The 24,666-nt window shown below is 41.6% G+C and overlaps 1 protein-coding gene across 6 annotated transcripts in view; it reads right to left on the reverse strand.

The window, feature by feature from the left end:
* Positions 1–200: 200 nt before the first annotated feature.
* mapk10 (mitogen-activated protein kinase 10) overlaps positions 201–24,666 on the reverse strand; it is a gene marked incomplete at its 5' end in the record, with an annotated part of 44,711 nt that continues 20,245 nt past the window's right edge. Inside the window, 11 exons of one of the 6 annotated variants that reach the window (XM_079524258.1) lie at positions 201–795; positions 3,818–3,895; positions 4,654–4,717; positions 7,536–7,562; positions 8,622–8,746; positions 10,914–11,096; positions 16,418–16,489; positions 19,476–19,641; positions 20,320–20,458; positions 20,762–20,820; positions 21,480–21,609. In XM_079524258.1, the coding sequence (XP_079380384.1) occupies positions 653–795; positions 3,818–3,895; positions 4,654–4,717; positions 7,536–7,562; positions 8,622–8,746; positions 10,914–11,096; positions 16,418–16,489; positions 19,476–19,641; positions 20,320–20,458; positions 20,762–20,820; positions 21,480–21,609 (1,186 nt within the window). In that variant the 3' untranslated portion in view covers positions 201–652. Of the gene's footprint in view, positions 796–3,808; positions 3,896–4,653; positions 4,718–7,535; positions 7,563–8,567; positions 8,747–10,913; positions 11,097–13,354; positions 13,427–16,417; positions 16,490–19,475; positions 19,642–20,319; positions 20,459–20,761; positions 20,821–21,479; positions 21,610–24,666 lie in introns of all 6 variants that reach the window. The other 5 variants (XM_079524263.1, XM_079524259.1, XM_079524261.1 and 2 more) reach the window with 5 other exon arrangements.

Here is a 24,666-nt window from a genome sequence, read left to right on the forward strand (position 1 = left end):
GAATAGTCACACACAAACACACAAATATGGCAACCTCACATTAGGGGTGACATGTGTTGGATGGGGACAGGAAGGAGAGCCTCTGGGGACACCCCTATAGAGACAGGGTTGGGGGATGAAAGTGAATGGAAGTTTACAGTGTTGGTGAATAAAATGGCAGCCCACCTTGTCACATTGACTGAAGCATAGATGCTTGTGTAGGGGATTAGAAGACCAGCAGCCAGTCAATATACACTTTACAGAAAGATGCCAGTTTTAAGCATTGTTGATGCCATGTACAATAGGGGTGGGGAGATATAAGCAAAGCAACTAGAAGTTCATAAACATATATCTCAGCTCATTTAATTGAGCGTCAGTACCATTTTTTTGTTTCTTTTTTTGAATGAAAATGCGCAGGCTTTAGATTTTCGTCATTTCGTTATTCTACACGTTTCCTTAAGTCCGTTTTTGTTCTCGACATACCCATTTTCATATTTTCGTATCATTTATTTGTATTTTTAGTTGTTGTTGTTGTTGTTGTTGTCGTATTTCCGTCAGTCATTTTTCTTTTGTTGGGGTATAGTGTAGCAGTAGGTTGGTTTCCTATGTATGGGGGGGGTTCTTTCTTTCTTCACCTTCGGAAGAACGTGGGGTTGCGCAGGCAGGCGGCTAGTCACCTGCAACACCCCAGGGGTCCTGCGGAGGTCTCCAGGCTGCTGTCGGTGTCGGAGGCCAGGGTCTGGTCGGTGGACATGGATGAGATGTCGTTGACGGAGGACGAGGGAGGGAGGCTCTCGCTGCTGTTCACGGCTGCACCTGTGCTGAGGGAATACAACGGCAGCGCGGGGGGTTCAGTTGGTGGAAAAACAAAGGACACTCGCATGTTTTACTGTAAGTCAGTGGTTTTCAACCAGTGGTCCGGGAACCACCAGCAGTCCTTGAGGGGGTTCCAGGTGGTCCCAGCTAGAAGATGGATAGTTAGGGAGCCAAGTGGACCCTTATAGATCTGTAACTGATAAGAGCATAAAATGAAACCAAATGGATCCTTATTGCGGGTCCATTTGGTTTCATTTCACACTCTCAAGAGTTAAATTATTGTTTGATTGATTTTTCAAAAATAGCAGACCTACAAGATCATAGCGCGCCACCGAGTGGCGCGCTATGATCTTGTAGGTCTGCTATTTTTGAAAAATCGAAGAACGACTGACACAGAAACATAGCTTTTTCAGAAAACTGTCGGGATTTAGAAGACATTTTTAGAATCTGATCTCAGGTCAAAATGGTACTTAAGTACAGTACTTAAGTAAATGTAGTTACTTTTCACCACTGAAGGAGTTACAAGGTACAAGGTTCAGTCTAGGGACAGACGGCAGAACAATCAACAAACCACGATAGATAACAACAGAAAACACCAATAACAACTACAAATGCAGCACGATCACAGTGTGTTTGGGATGTAACACAGAGAATTCTGCCTCATTTATCCACGCCAGCACCATACTCGTTAACAGCCGACCTGCAAGCTCACAACTATCAGGATTTGTCACCTTGTATTTTATTTTGTAGTGATCTTTTTTTGTTTCCGGTTTTCTGTGGTGTATTCAGGTTGTAGTTTACTGTCATGTTCCTGTGTTTATTTTGTAGTAACGGCCTTGTGTTTCCTGTCTTCCATTGTAATTGTTACCTGTTTTGTCCCTCCACCCAGTGGTTATTGCTAATATGTCACCTGTTTTCCCACAAAAACAAATTTCACCCACTGTTTTACTTGTAAAACCGTGATGTGACAATAAAGTTGATTCTGATTATGTTATCGAAATTCTAAATTACATTTTCAGCGTTTGCATAAGCCTGCAAGGTCGTTGAGGCTAGGGCAAGTGCTACGGCAAGTGCTAGTCTGAAGAGGTGAGTCTTTAGACTACAGCGGAAGATTGGGAGTGAGTCTGCAGTTCTAATTGCAATGGGAAGTTGAAAGCCTGTGTAATGTTTCGTGTTCACCTGTTTCCAGTTAGGTTTCTGTCTATATGCCTGCTTTTTGTTAAGTGTCTGTTAGTTTGTTGTTCCAGTGTGGTTTGCGAATTTTGTGTTTGTGCTCTGTATAAGGTATATTGTTGTTGTTGTTTAGGGTTTGGGTCTGCCCAGTTGATTCAAAAAAACGTTAGTTTAATAAACCTTTTGACTTTTGATTTGAACCTTTGCCTGTTTGTTTGGATGCTACTCTGCTGTCTGTTAATTAATATACCCTGACACAAAACGAGTCGACCCGTTATGAGCTTGTAGGTCGTCTATTTTTGTCTGGGCGCTGTCTTGCGGCGAAGTATGAATCAGGCTTTAAGGTTCGGGTCCGATGAGCACCACTGTATTGTTTTTCGAATCATCCAAAAATCTTGTCATCGGTTGGGCTGTACTGTACTGTACTGTACTGTACTGTACTGTACTGTACTGTACTGTACTGTACTGTACTGTCCTTCTGCTCAAGCAGAAGGAAATGCACTCGCTCACTCTCGGCCCAGGAAGACCCCTTTTGTCTTTGTCTCCTATTTGATTGCTTTAAGTGCATTGTTTGTTCAGTCACAGTGGTCTCTCCAGAACTTCAGTAGGCCTATAGAGAACATTTGACATACCAATTTCATCCAATGAGGAGAGATAACGCATACAGGATACGATACAGGATAAACAAGTGAAATTGGAAGTGATGAAACAAAAGCAATGAGCAGCAGACAAAATAGACCCTTGTTACTGAACAACCACTCTAAAATCAAATCATACTGCCAGCCCTTGCACTGCAATACATTGGATTGACTCACTGCATGGCAATACTACGCTGCACTGCATGTGACTTAAGTCATGTAGGTCATTTTTCAGCTTTTTACAAATTATCAGTACTGCACAGCACTGCAATATCCTGAAAAACATTGCATTACAGTACTGCGTCGACTAGTCTCAGCATGTGCTTGATTACAAATGATGGAGAAAGAGAGAGACAGAGATATAATAGATTAATCAAAGGATTAACGTATATGTATTGTCTTGTCTTGAATGTATAGGCCTGTGCATTGACCTGAGCAAAACGATCTTCTCTTGTGGGTTAATCTAACCTAAACTGAACACACAAGCAACATTCAACAGTTCCCATGAATGGCTGCAATAGGAACAAAGGTGAAGCACACTAGCAACACACATTCCCTTTCCTGAGTCAACACTCAAATGTTAGGGAATCCCAGGGAGGTTAACATGCACTATAGGCAGCTGTTTTCAGCACTGGATTCTGTGTGGCCCATTTAAGCAGTGATTCACTCCACTATGACCAATACTGCACTCATGTGGCAAAGTGTGAGAATTACACTCACTTTCCAAAACGGGTGGAATGCCATTAAGAGCAGACTAACTACAGCACAGACAGTCAGACAGTATACTGTACTTGATCCAGGACCCCAACCTTAAATCATGAAATGTCCAAACATAGATAAACATTAGCTCTGGTCCATAGCTCTAATGCCTTCATTAGAGCTATGGAACTGTTCTACGCTTGCATAAATGCAGACCAGCCTCTCGTCTGTAGCTCAGACTAGTGTGTCATTTATTTACAATTTACTACGACAAGTTCAATAGCTATAGGCACAAATGTTCAAAACATTGCTATTGTAATGCAGTGTGTAAATTAACCTTACATACATTATAGCGTTGCACAAATTTGCAATCAAACAAACAAGATGAAAAGAGACAGAGACATATGGGCAATGGGCACAGTGCTTTTTCTTTGGTTACAAGAGTAATAACTCCATAAAGTTATTATAGTAGGTTCACTTACAGAGCGATTAGGGCTATGGACTGAGAGTACCTGAAGGTGAAGGCTGTCCCTTCACGACGCCATTCTTCGTTCTCTCCTCAAAGTTCATCACCTCTTTGTATATTAGTTCTGTCAAGGAAAAGAAAAGCATTCAAAACATAGTAACAGTCCAGAAGAGTGTGAATGGAACGAGAACAAATTCCATTTGACTCGGATGTATTTCTTGATCGCCTCTTGTCTTGATTGTTTAAACATGACGTCATGTGGGCCGCTATGCTCGATAACAGGCTTGATAAAGTCCAAAGCTTATTGATACCGGGTACTCAATAAGCTTGTTATCGGGTCTTTTCGTGTATCGGGTTTCGAGCTCCATCCCTACTCAAGTCTGCATAACATAACATATCCCCGTGTTTGAACTAGTATAACCACCTAATATAATGAGTTTTCCCATTAGTATAGGAAATCTATGGAAAATACAGGGTCAACCTCAATCTAATTGCAAAAAAAACTAACTCAGCTGATCAAATGTGCTGACATCATCACATTTGAGCAAGTTGCTATGGCAAAATCTAGCCCAATGAGTGTTTTTGTGCAAAACTAATGCTTGGAATGGCTTCAGCATCATGAAAACCCCCTAGTTTGATATGTCACATGCTACTTAAAGCATAAGGACATTTTAAAAAGATTGCCTTATAATAGGATGTCAATGGTGGCCATACTGTACAGGCCATTTTCAACACTTTCCCCTCAGACAATTCCAGGCAATATTTTTTCTGTTATTCAGGATATATTGAAGATGCTAAATCAGCTGAGTTTGGTTTTTTTGCAATTAGATTGAGGTCAAATTACATTATTACTGGACTACATGCCAAGTTTGCCAACATTACCTTTCCATTCATCAATGGAATGTTCTCTCTCATCAAGCTGCTTGTCATAGATCTGAGGTGGAGGCTGGAGAGAAGAGAATACAGAACACATTTAGATTTGGCTTGGTTGACGAACCACACGTCACAGAATAAACGTAGTTGTTTCAAGTAGTTAAAAAAAATGAAATTCGATACACTGATATCACTAGACAACTAAATACTGTAGTCCCAGAATGTTCTGAAAAGGCATCCAAAAATGAACAACCCCGTTACAAAACTGCTTTGGTCAAAACGTTACAACTACTGTGGAAGTACTGTGAGTGGGTGCAGTCACAATGCATCATCCTCAGAATATGCAAAATGAAATCCTCAAAATGTATTGATATTGATATTGATATTCATTCACAAACTAGTACTAATACAGGGATTTCAAACAGTTACTGCAGTACTTTTGTCAACTATTTGAATTATGACACAAAATGTCACATTCAGTGGCAGTAGAGCACTCTGACGCTGTAAGAAAACAGAATTCCAAGACTTGTCAATTAGAATGAAAACAATTTGAGGTGAATGAAATAAAATGAGCAGTTAATAGCCTTGATTATTCATCATACAAACGACATATCGAGCTTTAATACACTATTTGTTCATTAAAATCCCTCTTGATATATATATTTTTTCTTTTACGATATTTTTGGGGCTTTTTTGCCTTTTTATTGATAGATACAGTAGCTTGACAGGAAACGGGGAGAGAGGGGGGGGGGGGGGACACACAGCAAGGTTCGTCGGGATCAGGACTCGCACTGTCATGCTGGATTACCAACCAAGGTGCCTGGACCGGCCCAGGCCCACCCTTGATATCTTTACACTTGATATCCTCCCCACACACATTTGTCACTGCTGTTGTGTCCTACTGGCTCACCTGCCAGTAGGACAGGCCCCCCATAAAATATTTTTTACCTAAATTTAACAAAATCAATGGCCAATGAAGAGCCCCAGACGCCCCTTTCAGGGCTTCAAACCCAGTACCGTGCGGTCCAATTTCCCTGAAGGGCCCCTGAGAGCCAAGGGCCCCTGGGCCACGGCCCCACTGGCCCAATGGCTAATTTGTCCCTGAGCCTCCGTCCTACTCCTCCCGTACAACGCTCCCTGCTAACAGGTGCCGCCCCAGCCTGTCAGAGTATACGTGCAGCGACAAATATCACCCTCCCTGAACACGGGCCAATGGGCTATATATGCTCGCACGCCATTTTGGAAAGAACTTGGGCCCCTTCCCTACTTCCTTCACAGGTGTTACATAATGATACTAATTAAGACTCTGTTCCATTTTGGCCAAACAGAGTCAGGGTGCTGCTATTGTGCACATTGGCTCACTCTGCTACACCAGTGGGTCTCAAAGTGTCCTTGAGTGAGTTCCAAATGGGTACGGGTGTGTAACTCTGAGAGTGTACAAATGGAACCAAATGGACCCGTAAGGGTCCAGTTGGTTCCATTTTGTACACTCTCAGAGTTATGGGGGTCCTTGAAAATAAAACATTTGAGAACCACTCCTAAATGGAACAGAGCCTTAATAAGTATCATCGGTAACACCCGTGAAGGAAGTAGGGAAGCGCCCCGAAGTATAGGAAGAGTTATGTGTGCATTGTGTTCATTATAGACTCCCGACAAAGCCAGATGTACCGTGGTAGATTCAAACCCACACACTCTGTAGGGGTGGGCAGGTACTTAACCACTGCGCCACCGGAGCACCACTCCAGCAGCCTCTCTATTCCATTTCAATGTTTTTCATTTTTCTGTCCAGCTAATTTTGCGCCAGCAAATTTTGCACCTTTTATAAACATTGAGTTGGATTCACTGACAGGACCACACGGATATACAGTAAAGATCCTGAGCGTTCATTTAACTCTGGGAGTGTACAAAGGACATCAAATGGACACGTAAGGGTCCATTTGGTTACATGATTTGTATGAGTTATAAATGGATAAATGAATGCTGAGGGTTTTAGCTTGGGGTGACAATTATACAGTAGATGTAGTGGACTGGATGTATATTCAAAGAAATGTATTCAAATCTATACAGTTTGGTAGTATGTAATTGTAATGTGATAACAGTCTTGGCCTTTAAAGTACGTAAGACATGAATCACACAGACTTAATCATGTTTAAAATATGGAAATAATTATAATTACCACTAGCCAATTACTTTAGTTTGGTAACAATAATTTGAAGAAAGGTTGCATGCATTCTGAATCATTGATCATTGACATTTATACTGTACACTTGGTTACATTCATGTCCTACTGATGAGTAATATTCTGTTTTACAATAATCACTTGAAGGGAAATGTGCTGATTTTCAACCTAAAAGGCATTGTTCTAGTCAGTGAGGAGATCATTTTTAAAGTGTGGCAAAAGAATGCCCTATATCTTCTATGTATTTGTCACGTATATGTCAAGGCTGTGACTTTTCAAACTCTTGACAACAAGGCAGGCACCCCAACAAGAAAGCCTTGAGGCAAGCCACTACTATGCCATCGAGTGGTACAGAGGAGCCGATGGCCTCGCTCGTCAAATGGATGGAATCATTTATGACCCGCTTCCAAATTCACACGTTTTCGGTGGAGGCTAGCCAATGTAATGTTTCTGGTGCAAAAGGCATATTATAAACACTTACCGGTACATTCTACAATCTACATGGTCAATATTGTGATCACTGTGATCATCATTGTTTTGCAATGTCAACATTTCGCAGAGATATACACCACAATATACAGATCTCCTCACATCAAAACCATGGGATTTAGGATGACAATATGACACATTTTCCTTTAACATAAAGCACATAAAATGTGTCTTATGCCCACAGAATGAGATATTTCCTTGATGTCGGGCGGTGGCTATTTACCATGGATATTTGGACGAGATCTCTTGCCTTCATCAGCATGAAATGATATTAAGAGAGGGGGGGAAAACAGCAGAAAATGTGTTGAAGGAGAAATGCCATTGATGGCCAAAATACATCACATATAGCCTTAAGTGCTAACATGGAAATGCATTAATATAATAACCAATCACCCACATCCTTAGCTAGCTTAGTAAGTAGTCGCTGGTATTTGGAGGAAGGTTAACTACAACAACAGAACTGAGACATCATGCTTGTTTTCCATAATTATGAATCAGAATGTGAACTACCCTGAATGTGTGTGGAACTAGATATAGTACGGATAGACAGTGGTCAATTGAAAAATTGTCCATTTTAAGTACCGTTTGTAACCGAGTGCTCATTTCACAAAATTGTATGTTGGTTACATGTGTGCACTCAGAAGTTAAAGGGGCACTAGACAACATTCAGCCACTAGATGTCGCCCCTGTACAACACCTGTTACAGTACACAAGGTTTGTTATTTTACATCTATACTGTATAAGGCAGAAGTCAGCAAACATGATAACGCTATCGTGTTACTATGTTGCAAGAATATATTTATGGATAATTGCTGCCATCAGCTTACGTCTTGCAAAACCTGAATCCTGCCGCCCCGACAAAATTATTAAAATAATTATTTCAAAATGATAATGATGTTGTTGTTTTTTGGGAGGGATATTATTGATGTATTTTATTTCTAATGGTTAATTTTCATAAACGGGTATTCAAATTAACACTGATTATTTTAGTGTGTAAGTGCTGTCTAGGGGTCACAAAGCTTTAAACAAACGAAGATCAGGGTAAGAGAGTGAATTTGTTATGTGGTCATCCACCTACAAGACTTTTTTCACAACAGCCATTTTGACATGAAATAGTAGGTTCAGGTCAAACCGAGTCAATTGGTGCTGCCATTGTACATGTTGGCTCAAAAGACTCCATAGTATCATTGACAACACCTGTGATTAGCCGACTATTTATTGTCAATATGGCTGGCTGAAACCTGTACAAATGCACTCTGAGCATCAATAAATGCTGACACACCCCCAGAAAAGCAACAGGGCAACTCACCGCCTCCACCTCAGCGGGATCGTACCACACGTTGATGTATGGGTGCTGTAAGGCCTCGTCCACAGATATCCGCTTAGCAGGGTCAATGATCAACATCTTAGACAGCAGGTCTCTGGCCTGGCTGGCTGCGGTTGGAAAAACGGAACAAAACAGAAAAAACAAAGGATGAATTTAATGAATAATTTCTACCAATCTGTATGGTGTAGTAGCCTATATAAGTATGTTAATAATACTATATATAACATATCATCTCTGTCGGATGGAAACCTCATATGTTCAACTTTTTCAGGATTTAAATAAAACAATTCACACCTGTGTGAAGTCATCTATTGATTCATTGTTAATGGGAATTTACTTTGTGTAGGACCGAAATAGCCAATTTGCTCGTCTACATATGACGTAAATTCTCCATTCATTGTCAATGGGAATTTGTGTTTGTGTAGGACAAAAATAGACGATTTTCTGAGGGGTTTCTGCACGACAGCAATGTACGTTAGCACATCTGTGGTTGGAGGTGGCGTTCCTACTCCTACTAGGATAGGAAATATCTCCCCTGGCCACGCAGGGATTTGGGACCCCTCTCTCTCTTCTGGAACCCCTCTCTCTCTCCACTGTACTTCAGAATGCCTGAACACTCTCTTATTCTCCTCGTCCTCCAACAGTTCAGTACGACCACACTTAACGACTGCTTCCTCTTCCTTACATTCGACTCATAAAATCCATAGCCTGATACTGTAGGTCTTCAATACAAAATGATACCTTGTGATATCTCCACTCCTCCCCCGCCTCCCTCTCTCTCTCAGTGGGTGTGTTTCCTTTACCACCGAGATCCCAGCATGCGGCGCAGGCAGCCAGAGTACAAGTGATTCCTAGCTGAGAGTTTTACCACATAAAGGCTTTGATGCGAGCGCAGTGGAGCATACGGTATTCATTATCTTCTTGGTTGGATTTTCCACATTTAGAAATGGGCTGCCTACCATAATAAACATCCCTCTAATCTCAAATGAGTCGGGGAGGTGTTTTGGTTCAACCTATTCTCTAGGTAGTTAAGTTAACACTCAATATTGTTCTCAATCTATTTCAGTTTTCCCATCCAGTGCATTGGATTATTATCATAACTGATTCTGCATTGTGGCCAGTGTTGTTTTCGTCGACTAAAACTAAGACTGCCTTTTTCCACTGACGAAACTAAATGAAAACTAAGCTATGATGACTGAAACTAAGACTAAATATACTGACAATTTCGTCAACAAATAAAAACTAGACTAAAATGTTAGGGAGGGACTAGTGGACAAGATATCCAGTATAAGTCATTTTACAATTAGTTGCATGCTGAAAATAGCAGATCTACAAGCTCACAACGCGTCGCGCTGTGACGCGTTGTGAGCTTGTAGATCTGCTATTTTCAGCAAGAGTAAAAACAGTCATTATGACGGCATCAAGGCCCGCCAAAACACATTTTAGTCGACTAAATCTACAGTTGATTTAGTCGACTAAAATCTTATGATATTTAGTCGACTAAAACTAGACTAACACTAAAACATTCCGGGTGACTAAAATGTGACAACTAAATGAAAACTATTCAAGGGACTACGACTAAAACTAAAATCTAAATCTTCTGCCAAAAACAACACTGATTGTGGCTATATATCTCACAAGCTCCATGCTTGAATTATTGAATAAGTCTCGATCACAAAACCACACAACCATATGCACAGAAGAAGGCATCAATACATCTGCAATGGTTCAAGTACTCGTAGTACGTAGAAAAGTATCATCATTTTAGGCTCTACATTTAGTATGATAGTATGAACGTACGTTATAATAAGGAAAGTCATTCACATGGTCAGTGCAACACAGCATATAGTTTTAAGGATATTTATTGCACTGCTATATATATAATTATAGCTCCAGTTTAAAGGTGCATTCTGTAAGTTTAGCCTTTAGACAATTTTAATTGAGTGTCTGTGTAAGCACAAACATTGAAGACGAAGGTGAGGACGCAAATTCTGATTGGCCGGAATATGATGATGTACAGTATGACGATGTGTACGATGATAAGAGCGCCCCTCACTTCACACGGGTGTGATTTTTGAGAAACATTAAATGCCATTGACAATGAAGGGAAAAAGGGTTAAGATCAATACACACCATTAGTGTTAAATTGGAGTAAAAGTACTCACATTTTCCAAAGGTTGTCAAGCTTTTTTCCAAAATAGCAGATCTACAAGATCTCAATTAGTAAAAGTACCTCAAAATGGTACTGTGCCAAGCAGTTTTACAGGTTCTCACCTTTGAGTTTGTTGTGTTCGGAGTCAGCAGGGAACAGACAGTCAGGGAATAGTTTTGGGAAGGTGAGACCAGCGTACTTTGGCCGGTTCTCCACATAGTTCCTCACGGTGGGTTGCAACTTCTTCATGAATTCAGGTGTGGGTGTACCTAGCTGCTCAATCACCTTGTTCCACTGGTCAATGTCTGGAGTGAGGGGTGCGGTTAAGGAAAACACATACACACAGCTGCCTAATGCACTCACATTTTCAGTGGCACATCAACATAAAATACCACAGTAGATTCATTCTGATGTTATGTTATTATGTTATGTTATTTAATGTCATAACATGACAGCCACATTACCAACCGCATCACGTACAAAATAGCTGAAATGTAACTAACAAATGACTTACTTACTAAGTAACTTAGCTAGCTATGTAGTGTAGCTCAGTTACTTTTTTGGAATAGTACAGTATAGCTCCGCAAGGGGGCGCATACGTTGGTCTAACAGTCCGACATGCCACAGTCCGACAACAGATGTGGCTGGTTAACACTCACCCGTGGCTCAGAACATGCGTTGCTGGTTAAGACACATGCGTGGCTGGTTACAGACTCACCCGTGGCTCCCGCCCATAGAGTATATAAGCCTCCCGACATGCGTTGCTGGTTAAGACCTGACATGAATAGCTGGGGGGGGGCGGAGCTTCGCGCCAGTTCAGTCTCTATCCTTTTATATACTCTATGGTTAAGACTCACCCGTGGCTTCCAAGTGAGGTTTGGGGTAGGGTGTCGGACTAAATGCCTGTCGGAATGTTAGTAGTATACGTCGGACCAAACACATGCACCGATTAGCAAGCAACATTTTTAAAGTAGGCTAGCTGGCGCAACAACACAGTGTCCTGAAATCAGTCTCAACTGTCAAGAGGACATTGTTGAAAATAGTTTAAAAGGTTATCTGAGGGCCTTTGGAATAGTGGTGTTGGCGTTATAAATATAAGACAAACAGACTTTTGTAATGCTATTGATTTTTGTGCGCAACATTATTGTGGGTTCACATGCCATTTTTGATGTCAATCAATCAAGTTACCTTAATTCAAGTGATGCCATTTTGTCATGTGATCTATACTTGCACAGCATTTGTGATCTACTGGTAGATCACGATCAACCTTTTCGGCACCCCTGTCTTACACAATTAGAGAATGTAGAATAATTGTTATTTTGATCAATGTTTGCCTGTAATCTCTCCAAAAATCTTATCCAATGATAACAAAATATCCTTTAGTTTTGGGTCATGCTAAATGTCATGAAATGGTGGTCCGTGGAAATGCTGAATAAATAATGGACCTTGATATGAAAAGGGTTGAAAACCACTTGGTTAAAGTGCCATAAAAAGCCAGACATCCTGCGTGTGTCTTGTTTGCAGACATCCTAAAGATGTCACATCCTGTGTTTGGCCAAAAGCTCAAAGATGTCCCAACGATGAACCCACTGATAGTCTCACAAATGAGAGATGAATTCAGCTGCACATTAGACTAATGTGAGTGATTAGCATCTTACAACAAAGCAGGACCCACATGGATAGACAATCATTTTGTGTGCGCGCTTGCATTGCACGGAAACTGAGTGAGCACGTGCGTGCGTGTCCGTCCGTCAATCCATTTGTCCACGTGTGCGTGCGTATGTAAGTTGATTCAAGACAGTTGCATTCAAGAACGTGCATGCGTGTGTGTGTGTGTGTGTGTGTGTGTTTGTGTCTGTGTGCGCGCGCGTGTGCGTGCGTGCATGTTGGCTTGTACGGCTGTGCGCGTGTGGGCGCTTGTGTACGCATGCACCCCCTCATCCCATTCAAACATCCTTCACTATCCCCATCCTGCCTTCTCACAGACACTGCCAGTAGAGGTGGGAGGCTGCCAGCACCGCCAGCAAGCCCCCCCATTACCTCATCTTACTGGAACGTCAGTCACACACTGCCACCTCTCCCTTAGTCTCCATTGCACTTTGGCTGTGCACACAATGGGGAGAGAGAGAGAGAGAGAGAGAGAGAGAGAGAGAGGTTCTTATATACAGGATGTTTTATCCATGGTTGTGAAGCACTTTGCTGGATTCACCCAGTTTCAGATGGTATACTTTTTGATATGATTTTACATGTGCACGAATCCCTCTGGTGGAATAGGGGAAAATCGGGTGTGCACTGTGAACAAAAGAGGGAGTCAAAGTTCTGGGTGTAAATTCAACTCTTGTATATATTAGTAGTACAAGTGGTTCTCAAACGTTTTAATTTCAAAGACCCCCCGTTTGGTATAGGCCACAGACCAATGATTTACCTGAGAACCCCATAGAACCCCCTAGAACCTTACGGGGTTTTAGGGGGTAATCAGATAAATCATGAAGGACCCCTGGGGGTCCCTGGACCCCACCTTGAGAACCACTGGAGTGGAGTTTGGGGACAGGCATAAGGATACGGTCAGTTCCAGGGAACAGCACTGTTCCTCTTATCACCTCTCCAAAGATGCATCCAACTGACCACATGTCCACTGCACACACACACACACACACACACACACACACACACACACACACACACACACACACATGCATATTGTCAACACTACACATTTGTGACCTGTTCTTTGCAGTCAGGCCAAAAATCTGTTCGTTTGGGTTCATGGGCATGGCCAATGCAAAGACTTAGGCGCGGTCCTTCACATTATGACAGTGATATGACAGTGATATTAGGTGTATTGCGAAGTAAGGCGGTAATTTAAAGATGGAGTGCCTCAGTGCCGTGATTTTCCCATTTTTTTTAGTTTTTCATGTGTTTATGAGGTGGCAGTTCTTCATCTAGGTGTGGTTATTATGTGCAATGATGTCTTCCCTTTGTATTTAGGGTTTCTTCCTGGAGGCTGAAACCTTGACAGTCAAACGTGCCAATGAAAAAGAACAGTGATATAGTGACATCACAATATCATCCCCTCCCCTAACCCCTCCCCCTTTATCAATTATCATACAAAGCTGTTGGTGCGGCTTCAGTTCAGGTGGATTCATCACCCATCACCACCCACCAGGCAAACCAGGCATACTTAATGAACTGGTGGGCGTGTCCACATAAGAAACATAATTTTAACAAATACTGTACACTTCTATATAATAGAAGTTCTAAATTATATAATACCTGATGATCATGTTTTAGAGTGGAAAGAATCACGGCACTCCATCTTTAACAAATCGAGGAGGACACACGCACACGCACACGCACACGCACACACACACACGCACAGCAGTGTTTCTACCTCAGGGTATATTGTACATCCCCTCACACATAGGCAGCTCTCCGCAGATGCTCTAATTAGCACAACGGACCATTAATATTCATAGTGCGCGAGCAAAGGAAGGAGAGAAAGGGAAATGAGCTCCTCCTGCCAAAAGAACGCCAACAATAAGGGATCGGAGGGAACAACTGTTGCTTCGCCCACACAAAACAAAACAAGGAATTCAATAGACTTCATGCCTGAATGTTAATGTATGATGCATGTTATTGCGTGATTAAAAGATCAGTAGAAGTATAGATGCTGAAAGAGATGTTACAAAGTCAGCCAGGTGTGAGTTTGTTTGGGTTAGAGCAGGGGTTCTCAACCCGTGGGTCGCGACCCCTCGGGGGGTCGCCAAATTATTTTAGGGGGTCCCCAAATTATTTTCAAAAATAAATAAATAAAAAAGTTTTTCTTTTTTTTTTTTTTTTCACGATTTTTCAAAAATAGCAGACCTACAAGCTCGTAGCGCGCCACTCGGTGGCGCGCTATGAGCTTGTAGATCTGCTATTTTTCAATAGCTAAATTATAACAATGCTTAAAACACCAAAAGGGGTTCCCGCCCAAAATGGTTTAAGGTTATTGTAGCAGTCAATTTATATTGGGGGTCGGGAGGGGGCGGGGCGGGGGTCCCGAGACATTGCCAAAGCATTTCCGGGGGTCCCCGGCCAAAAACGTTGAGAACCCCTGGGTTAGAGTAACTACAGCTACACCTCAGTATTGGAACAGTGAACTTATGGCCAGGTGTACAGTACTGACAGAATCATTCAAAATGATTGTTTTGTTCGAGTGCCTGCTCACAAGTACCCACTCCAAAGGCTGATAAAACAAATGTAAAAGGCAATCAGTAATTCATTATAATTAATTTGCAATAATTATGTACAAAAACATCATAACTCTGTGTTGCCTTGCCCAGATGATGCATTTCTCCAATTCATCCTGCCACTTTCCACAGCAATGCTGTCGTTCGTGTCTAATTTTGTGTCTAATTTCTTCTGTCACATTATATCATGGGTGGTTGGAATGCCATCAAATAGCTTTCCTCTTTCTGTTCATGCCAAACCATCTTGAATAGAGACAACAGTATCTATCGTGGTGCAGAACCAATGATGATCCACAGTCCTTTTACAGTAAAAGGACTGTTTTATTTTATTTTATTTTTTTAAACAATAATCAGACCTTGTTTATCCTCTTTTACAGCACCATGCCTAACATATGTATGTAAGAAGAAAACACTGTGTGACAGTGTATCCATGAAATATAGGGCAACAGATAAGGGACAACAACTGCAGATATTTACATAACTAGTCCATATTTAGACAATATCAGTTTCTTAAACAAAATACTGTATATATATGGCAAGAAATGTCTTCAAATAAGAACATTTCTCGATATAACTGCTGAAAAAGGAGCTGTCAATAATAATGAAGAATCATCACATGACTAATACCAAAGTGGGGTTGCCAGCCACTGCTTGCCAGCCCCCACCATAGACCAGGGGGAGGGTGCAGAGTAGACAACCACCTCCTATGACACACATGGAGTGACTTGACAGCAGAGGAGCGCACAACGCTAACGGGAGAACACATTTATATATCCCTCCTAGCTCCACCCTGACCAGTAAGTAACTAATGCAGCAAGAACACCGTCCATTCCCTGCACGCCTGAGGCACCGCGTTGCTAATCCAGTCGCCATGCTAATTATTGTTCTGTTATTGTAAATTAACCTGGGAACGATTCTGCAAATGTCTTCTAAATCCTGACTGTTTTCTTGAAAAAGCTATGTTTCTATGTCAGTCGTTCTCAAACACTTTCATGTCACTTTTCACGATTCTTCAAAAATAGCAGACCTACAAGCTCGTAGCGCGGCACTCGGTGCCGCGCTATGAGGTTGTAGATCTGCTATTGTTCAATAGCTAAAGCATTACATAATGCAACACCAAAAGGGGTTCCCGCCCAGAATGGGTTAAAAAACCATATTTCTCTATGCTGAAATTACTGCTTATAACCACTCTAACCCTGATGTCGCTATTTTGATCGTTTATTACATTTAAATTTAATTTATTAAATTATTATTAAAAGATGTTTGGAAAAGTATTTGACATTTTTGCAATTCTTTTGTACATTTTTAGACAATAGGTGCTTCGGAGATTAACAAGTAAAAAAAACAGTTACCATCAGATAAAGTCACATATCAAGGCTGTCTGTTAAGGATACAGTCCCGTCCAGGGAAGAGGATTTTGTGGCGCACCATTTCTCCCATAATGCACCCCACCGACCATATATCCACTGCACACACGGAGGTGAGTGAGAAAAGGGAGAGAGAGACAACGCAGGAAAAGTTAATACGGTGTTAGATAAAGGTCTACTCCTCTAAGAGATGAAACGGTGATTAGACGGTCTCTTTTATTCAGTGTGGGAGAAAAGCATTATTCAGAAGGATGATATATTATTATGAAAAGCACAGAGGGTGGAGTCTGTGTGTGTGTGTGTGTGTGTGTGTGTGTGTGCGTGTGTACGTGTGTGCGCGTGTGCGCGTGTGCGCGTGCGTGCGTGCGCGCGCGTGCGTGCGTGCGTGCGTGTGTGCGTGCGTAAACACACAAGGAGATACTGTTTTAGGAAATGCAGCAGAAGAAAAGAAAAGAGAAAGCCTGAAGCCTGAGCCTCGCACATCCATCCATTAACATTGTTGTCAAAGCAGGACCATGTGGTTATAATAGTTTTGGATCTGTCATTATAGTTTAGTTTTAGTTAGTTTTGACAAAAAAGAAATCAGTTAGTTTTAATTAGTTTTTAGAGCGGGTTTAGTTTTAGTGTTAGTTTTAGTTTTATTCATATTTTGGGTTATTTGTCAGGTGCAGGATTAAAAAAGGTCAGAGTAAGTAGTCCTATTGTGTAATAAAAACTCAACAAAAGATACCATTTAAAAATGTATAGGCCTACCGGTATTCAGGTACTATAGAATATAAAGCGTCGCAGTCCCGCCCCCTTTCATGACGACGCCAGGCCCAGGAAATGATTATCAATGCATTTTTCCCAAAGACATTTCAAAAAGTATTTATTTAAAGACGATTACGCCGCGGACAAAGCTAACTCGAGTTGTGACAACTCATGAAAACAAACAAACAAATATTTTGGACCAAACAAATAATTACAAAGAAGAAAAACAACAAAAAAAAGTGCTGTAACCTGCCGTTTTTTTCTTCTTTCTAATTATTTGTTCGGTCCAAAATGTTTTGTTTGTTGTCATGATTTGTCACGACAAGAGTTGGCTTTGTACGAGGCTTAAAAGGTCTTTAAATAAATACTTTTTGAAATGTCTATGAGGAAAATGAACGGGGAATAATTTCCTGGGCCCTGGTAGGGGGCGGGACTTAACCAGCTAAACTAAACTGTCAGGACCACGCCCATGCCCTCATTCCAGAGATCATCATCTCCAACCCAGAGCCTTAGAAAAAACAGAGTTCTGCAAACTCCGTTGACTTCATGGGGCCTGCGTAATGGCGGCATCTAGCGCTACTGGGGACGCCGATTAGGGACAGTTTGTGCGCCGGATGTTGACAGACTGCATTGATCCACATGGCTCCGTCTTTTTGGCAAATCTAGAACTTCCTGTTTGAGAGCTAGCAAATTTAAATACCTTTTAATTAATCATTGCTAATATAACAGTGTACACTTTCAATGGAAAGAAAAAGGCATACAGTTTTCAACTTTTTTACGTTATTTAATTACTTATTTTTACACAGAAACATAATGTGTGTCTTCACCATAACTGTAATGTAATAATAATACTAATAATGTAATGTAATAATTATTTAATTTACGACGCTTTATTCTGAAAGCAACCGGATGTCTTAAATTTGCTAGCTCTCAAACAGGAAGTTCTAGATTTGCTAAAAAGACGGAGAGCCTGATTAGGGACAGCCTGGGGTCCCTAATCAGGCTCTCCATGAGAGCGCAGCTGTGCGCCCGAGCGCTTCCGGGATCACGTGACCGGGCTGTTCCGTGCCCCCTCAATAACGCAACTCTTCTATTATATGGCTCTGCTCCAACCTATACTAACTATACACACCTGCTCCTCATTAGTCCACACCTATATAATCACCCATTCTGCCACTCCACTTCAGTCAGTTGTTGTTTGCCTGCACTAGACACTAGCCACTCCACACGGTCCTGGCCGTTTATAGCTTTTGTTGCTTAATCTAACTTTGCCTTTGACTATGAGTTTTACCTATTCCCTTGTACCTTTGCCTGGATTTATTAAACATCCTTGAAACCTGCGCCTGCATCCAAGAATGTCATTACATAAACTGAGCATTTTGTCTATAATTTCAGTTTGTTTTTGTTAGTTTTGTAAACACACAATACAGTTTCAGTTAGTTATCGTTTTAGTTTTTTTATTATAGTTTTTTATTTAGTAAAGTTAACGAAAATGATTTATTAAATTAAATTAACTATAATAAACTTGAGCAGGACAAACTACTAAATGAGAGGTGGGTAATTTAAAAGTATCTAGCAATTCAAAGTGGCTGTTACTTTTTGCAGGGATGCAGGTCATTGCAACAGTTGTTCAGTCCAAATGTATTTTGAATTCATCTTTCACATGACAATCTAGCATAGTTGGTTATAGGAGGGCACAAACACATTTTAAAGTGTGGGGAAGGTACAGAACTACATCACAGCAAATATAATGTTTCTGTTTGCCTCTCACACATTCCCATGTCCCGCAGGCAGTGCTGAGGTCCCAAATGGCATCACAACACATATTTTCGCTCCCTTTGCATGAGAATATATTAACTCACCCGTCGCCAAGTTCGCCTCAAACCGGAAATGGAAAAAAAACCGCTTATGCTTTCTATGGGGACACAGCTACTTAAAACATAAATATCTCGGATTCTTCTTTTTGGCCAAAAACAAGCTTGGTTTGCGTCTGATTTATCGAAACAATAGTATTTTGCTTACAAAAAGTATGTTTTGGGTGGATTACAATCGTGGGACCTACGACATAGCGGATTTGTACTTCCTGACTCAGCAGTTTCCGGCCAAAAGGGCTTTCAAGTTAAGAGCCTTGCCATTGAAAATGCACTAGTGGTGGTGAAAGCCCTCCACCAGATGGTGCTGTGGCGTCGGATGAGTTAATAGGGTATTTACGGAGGGAAAAAATCTTAAAAGCATCAAATATGGATGGAGATACAAGGTTTCTGCTTAACAGTGACAAATATGCACAGTATGACATGAATATTAACAGTATGTACAGTACTCACTCCACACTCACCATTCTCCTTGTATCCCATCCCCAAAATGACTTCTGGGGCTCTGTAGTATCTGGTCACCACATAGGGGGTCATCATGAAACTTGTGCCGGCGGTCCTGGCTAGGCCAAAGTCCAAGATTTTCAGGGTACAGTCTGACTTCACTACTATATTGCTTGGTTTTAGGTCCTTGGGAGGAAATTGAAATGCACATTTAGGGCTCATTAGTTGGACTAGAACAGCGGTTCCCAAACGTTTCTTGATATCTCTGCTGTCCACCTACCTCCAAAATGTTCATTCTTCAGGAAATAAAAAATATAAACATTTCAGGAAACGAAGAAGCAATACTGACTCAAAGTTGGTGTTGTGACTTTATATATTGTCAATTACTTGAACGAGAGGGGGAGAGGTGGTGGAGGTACAGTAACTGCTTTAGCAGACAGTTTGAGGGTCCAATGGAGTTAAGAGGTTTTGTCTGAAGCGCGTTTTGCGACTTTTGATTGGTTCAATGTTTTTTTAAACCAACACACAGACATAAAGGGGGTTCAATAGCACTGATTTTTGAAAAAAGAATTATGATCAATCAATTGATTGTGTTACCGGCTTGTATCAGTGGAACTAACACCGTACACTTTAAGTTCCTAATTATCAGTATTCACAACAAGACATTTGTTTATACAAAATGTCTAATTAGTATCAATTTTATAGCTCAATAATCTGTCTCGAGAGATTACATTATTATTATTTTAGTGTTTTGCCAATTGTTTGGGGGCGCACTTACAATATCCTCACCCTCACGGCCCACAGGTTGGGAATGGATGGACTAGAAATGAATACCTCCAGTGTTTATATATATGTATATCCTACCCTGTGAATGATGCCAGCTGCGTGCAGATGTTTGATTCCACAGAGCATCTGGTACAGGAGGTAGGACATCCTCTCATGGTCTAACTCCATCTGAATCACCTGGCACAGGTTAGCATCCATCAGCTCCATCACTAGGTACCTAGTAGAGAGGGCAGACAGACAGACAGACAGGCAGGCAGGCAGGCAGGCAGACAGACAGACAGACAGACAGACAGACAGACAGACAGACAGACAGACAGACAGACAGACAGACAGACAGACAGACAGACAGACAGACAGACAGACAGACAGACAGACAGACAGACAGACAGACTCAAATTTCTCTGCATGATAATATAATCCAAGAGTTATGAACACATCAAAGCTCATAGAATGAGATTACATATCAAATATAAAAATAAAAGATTTAATCTTGTTTGTTTGTTTGTTTTTTTGTACTTACACATCCTGGAATTCCTCTAATGATTTCTGTTGCGTGAAAACATTTAATAAACTGATGATCTGTAAGAGAGGAGACAAGAAGACAGAAGGAAAAGGTTCAGCATACAGTACATGTACAGTATGGATACAAATGCACAGACAGACAGACAGACAGACAGACAGACAGACAGACAGACAGACAGACAGACAGACACTGCAAATGAAAGAGAATCTTTTTCTCAGAACAAGTGCACCCACCCCCAAATGTCCTGACTCCTGACTCTCCGAATGGCTTTTTCATGAACATTTCGTGACATATTATTTCCCAGTGAAACAGGGGCTGGAGAACAACATTACAGTAACAAATCTATGTCTACTGCTTTGAAAACCAATCATATCACCGTCCCAATAATGAATGATTGGTTCTGCCTTTTCATCAGGTCATAATAGGTAGACATTCAGCAAAGATTTAGAACGTTCAGTTGAAGCAGCAGATTTACAAGCTCACAACGCAGTATTGCAACGTAATACATTATGGCCTTATGGCTATTTTTATCATTTGATGTATAGGTTTTATGAATTTAAACTCACACATTTTGTGAGTTTCCACTCCGTTTGAGCAACAAAGGTTGTGAGATTATCCTCTCTAGTTGAGTGTAGCGTTTACCGTGTAGAGACTGAAGTCTATTATTTTAGGTCATCTATTGACTCATTCGCCGTTCTTCCACGCAGTCACTTACATTTTTGTGATTGACACATTTCATGAGCACCAACTCTCGGTACGCCCTCTTGGCATGGGTCTGGTTCTGGAATGGCCGACTCAACTTCTTGATGGCGACGTTTCTGTCCAGGACGGCGTCATAGCCTGCACTGCAACACAACAACAACATCGAGAAGAGAAGAGAAGGCAGGAGGACAACATAATGAATCAGCCAGGGAGCATGAGAGAGAACCTTTAATGTGACACTGAGGGTGGAAAAACTACACTCTCTAGCTGCCGTACAGAGTAAAGACACCTGCAATGTTAGTACTCCAATGCATAAAGTAGATCAAGAACATTGCGATGATGGGATAAAGAAATATATGTCAAGCTTAATATATCTTAATATGTCTCCCTCTGACATTCAGAGAGAGAGAGAGAGAGAGAGAGAGAGAGAGCATGACAATGAGAGAGAGATAACGGTGTCTGTCATTGCGTTAACAACCTTCAAGATGTCATGATCACAAGTGCAGCTAACTCATCCACAAAGTAAAATTAAAAATTCTGAGAGTGTACAAATATAACCAAATGGACGTATGGATGTATTCTTTTTAGCGTTTTACTTTTACCACTTTTTCTCCCCAATTTAGTTGTTATAAAATGAGCAATACTTTTTAAGAATTTCGAGATACTGTAGTATGACCTGACATAAATGTGTAAACCCACTCTGTAATATAGTAGTAACTATAAAGATCATTAAATTAATAGTATTAATTATGTAATATTAATAATTTAAGTTTTGAATTGAAGAATTGAGTGCAATTTCTAGACTCCAGTGTGAGAGTACACAGCAGGGTAATTACAGTAAAATACAGTATACTTAATACTGTATTTTACTATACTACTGTTGATATACCAACTTAGTACAAAATGTTTTCTAGCTACGGGCGATTAGAGAACAACTGTTTCTCTCATTCCCCAAGTGCTGCCAGAGGACTAGAAACAATAAGTGACTCTAGTTTGAACGCCTTGCTGCAGGCCGTGCACTCGTGCAGGGTTATTGCTGATGTTACAGGTAGAGTAAATGGAACACTTTGCAATTTCAGGGAGAACAGAGATACTACCACCCTCTTATGAATTGCAAACCAGACATTATAATATCGACCTGCCCTATCCTGAGCTATTGCTTGCCGTACATGTACGGCAAAGGAAAGTCGCGATTTCCTTCACTATTATTTTCACAGCTGAATCCCCTCAGTGCTCATTGCTTTCATCTAGAGGAAAGTGTCAGAACAGAATCCTTTCAGTCTGTTTCACAAAGATATGGAACAGGAAGTCACGGAGAGTCATGACACTAATTTACTTGCCTCTCCAAAGGAAGTATTAAAGTAGCGTAGATAGAGCAGTGATTCCTTTTTAGTTCAAGGACTGGATGTTTTTTTGTGGCTTTCGCCTTTATTTTATATATTTTATGGAGGGACAGACAGTAGGCTGACAGGAAATGGGAAGAGAGATGGGGGGAAGACATGCAGTAAGGGCCGTCGGGATCGGGAGTCGAACCCGCGGCACACTGCCAGACTGGATTACCAGCCAAGGTGCCTGGACCACTGAGCCATGGCCCAGGCCAAGTTCAAGGACTGGCAGTTTGATATGCCAGAGACCCCCGTTTAAAACCATTTCAATATCTCTGGGACCCCAATTCGGATATGCATCCGCACACACCCATTATTGCATGCTGCGCTCTCTTTCAGGGCACATTTGTCACTCTGAGAAAGCACCCGTTTCTATTGAGATATTGAGGCCATGTCAAAGGTCATGTCCACGCTCCAATATATTTGGGAGTCCAAACAGTACACGCTAAGAACCGAAATCAGACTTTACAGCAGCAATTTGAAGTCAGTGCTGTTGTATGGATCGGAATGTGGCTAGTCACAACACGGGATATGAAGAAGATCGATGCCTTCCACAATCGATAACTAGGAAAATCTGCCGAATCTTCTGGCGAATTCAACCTGGTAAAGGTTTGAACCTGTTTTTATGCTGTGAGTGTAATGTGTGTGTGTGTGTGTGTGTGCGTGTGTGCGCGCATGCATGCGTGCGTGCATGCGTGCGTGCGTAGGTGCGTGTGTGCGTGGGTGGGTGCGTGCGTGGGTGGGTGCGTGCGTGCGTGGGTGGGTGCGTGCGTGGGTGGGTGCGTGCATGCGTGCGTAGGTGCGTGCGTGTGTGCGTGGGTGCGTGCGTGCGTGGGTGGGTGCGTGCGTGCGTGGGTGGGTGCGTGGGTGGGTGCGTGCGTGGGTGGGTGCCTGCGTGCGTGGGTGGGTGCCTGCGTGCGTGCGTGCGGGAGAGGAGGATACAGTATAGTATACAGTGCAGCTCCTTGTCTCTCTATGGAGAGATGAGATGCTGTGTGGCCATGGAAACAGCAGAACCCTGGAAAAGCATTGAGCCAATAGGGATTTGGGTAAGTCCTCCCAGCTCTCCAAGCCTAGTGAGAGATGATGTGAGTAGCAGATGAACTCCTTAACGCATCCATCCATCTTACACAGCTTCATGAAGCCCCTCGTCCTGACCAAGCCTTCAGAGGCATGCAGATTATGTGCTGATTGTGTGGGGTCAACTTTAGCAGATTAAGTCTCGGCAGTTTCAAAGACACAAGTACTTCTGTTGGACGTTTCTTGGGCTTTACGTTACATATGAGGGAAGCATGACATGAGGCATAATGATGTTTATGTATGTTATTGTTAAACCTTTGCATCATATCTTGGGCCTTGGATGTTAACTATTTTTTTGTGGCAGGGCCTGATAGATTGTACTGCAATGAGGACAGTTAGATGTCAGGGACATTTTTATTTATTTATTATTACAGATTATTAAAAACTATAAAATAATTGAAATCTGAAAAGGTTTAAGGACATATACGTATTTGAATGTTGAACCCAGCGTTGTGTTTCCACAGCGTATATCTATTCTACGTCCGAGCATAGACATGTCGCGCGTGCCAAGCTGTCACTCTCTTCGTATACTTGTATTATTTATTTATTTCCCACCACGGAGTAACCTCGCGGCAGACTATCCAGCATATAGCTATCCACCTCGGAGGAAAGTCTGGTAAAGGCTGGCAGTATCGGTAGGTCAATCAGAGAGGCAGGCGGGGCGTTACCATGTCTATGCTCAGACGTAGAATAGATATAGGCGTTTCCACATATTGTAGATTGTCTATTTTTGGC

Source organism: Electrona antarctica (genome assembly GCF_951216825.1).
Source record: "Electrona antarctica genome assembly, chromosome: 16".
Lineage (NCBI taxonomy): Eukaryota > Metazoa > Chordata > Actinopteri > Myctophiformes > Myctophidae > Electrona > Electrona antarctica.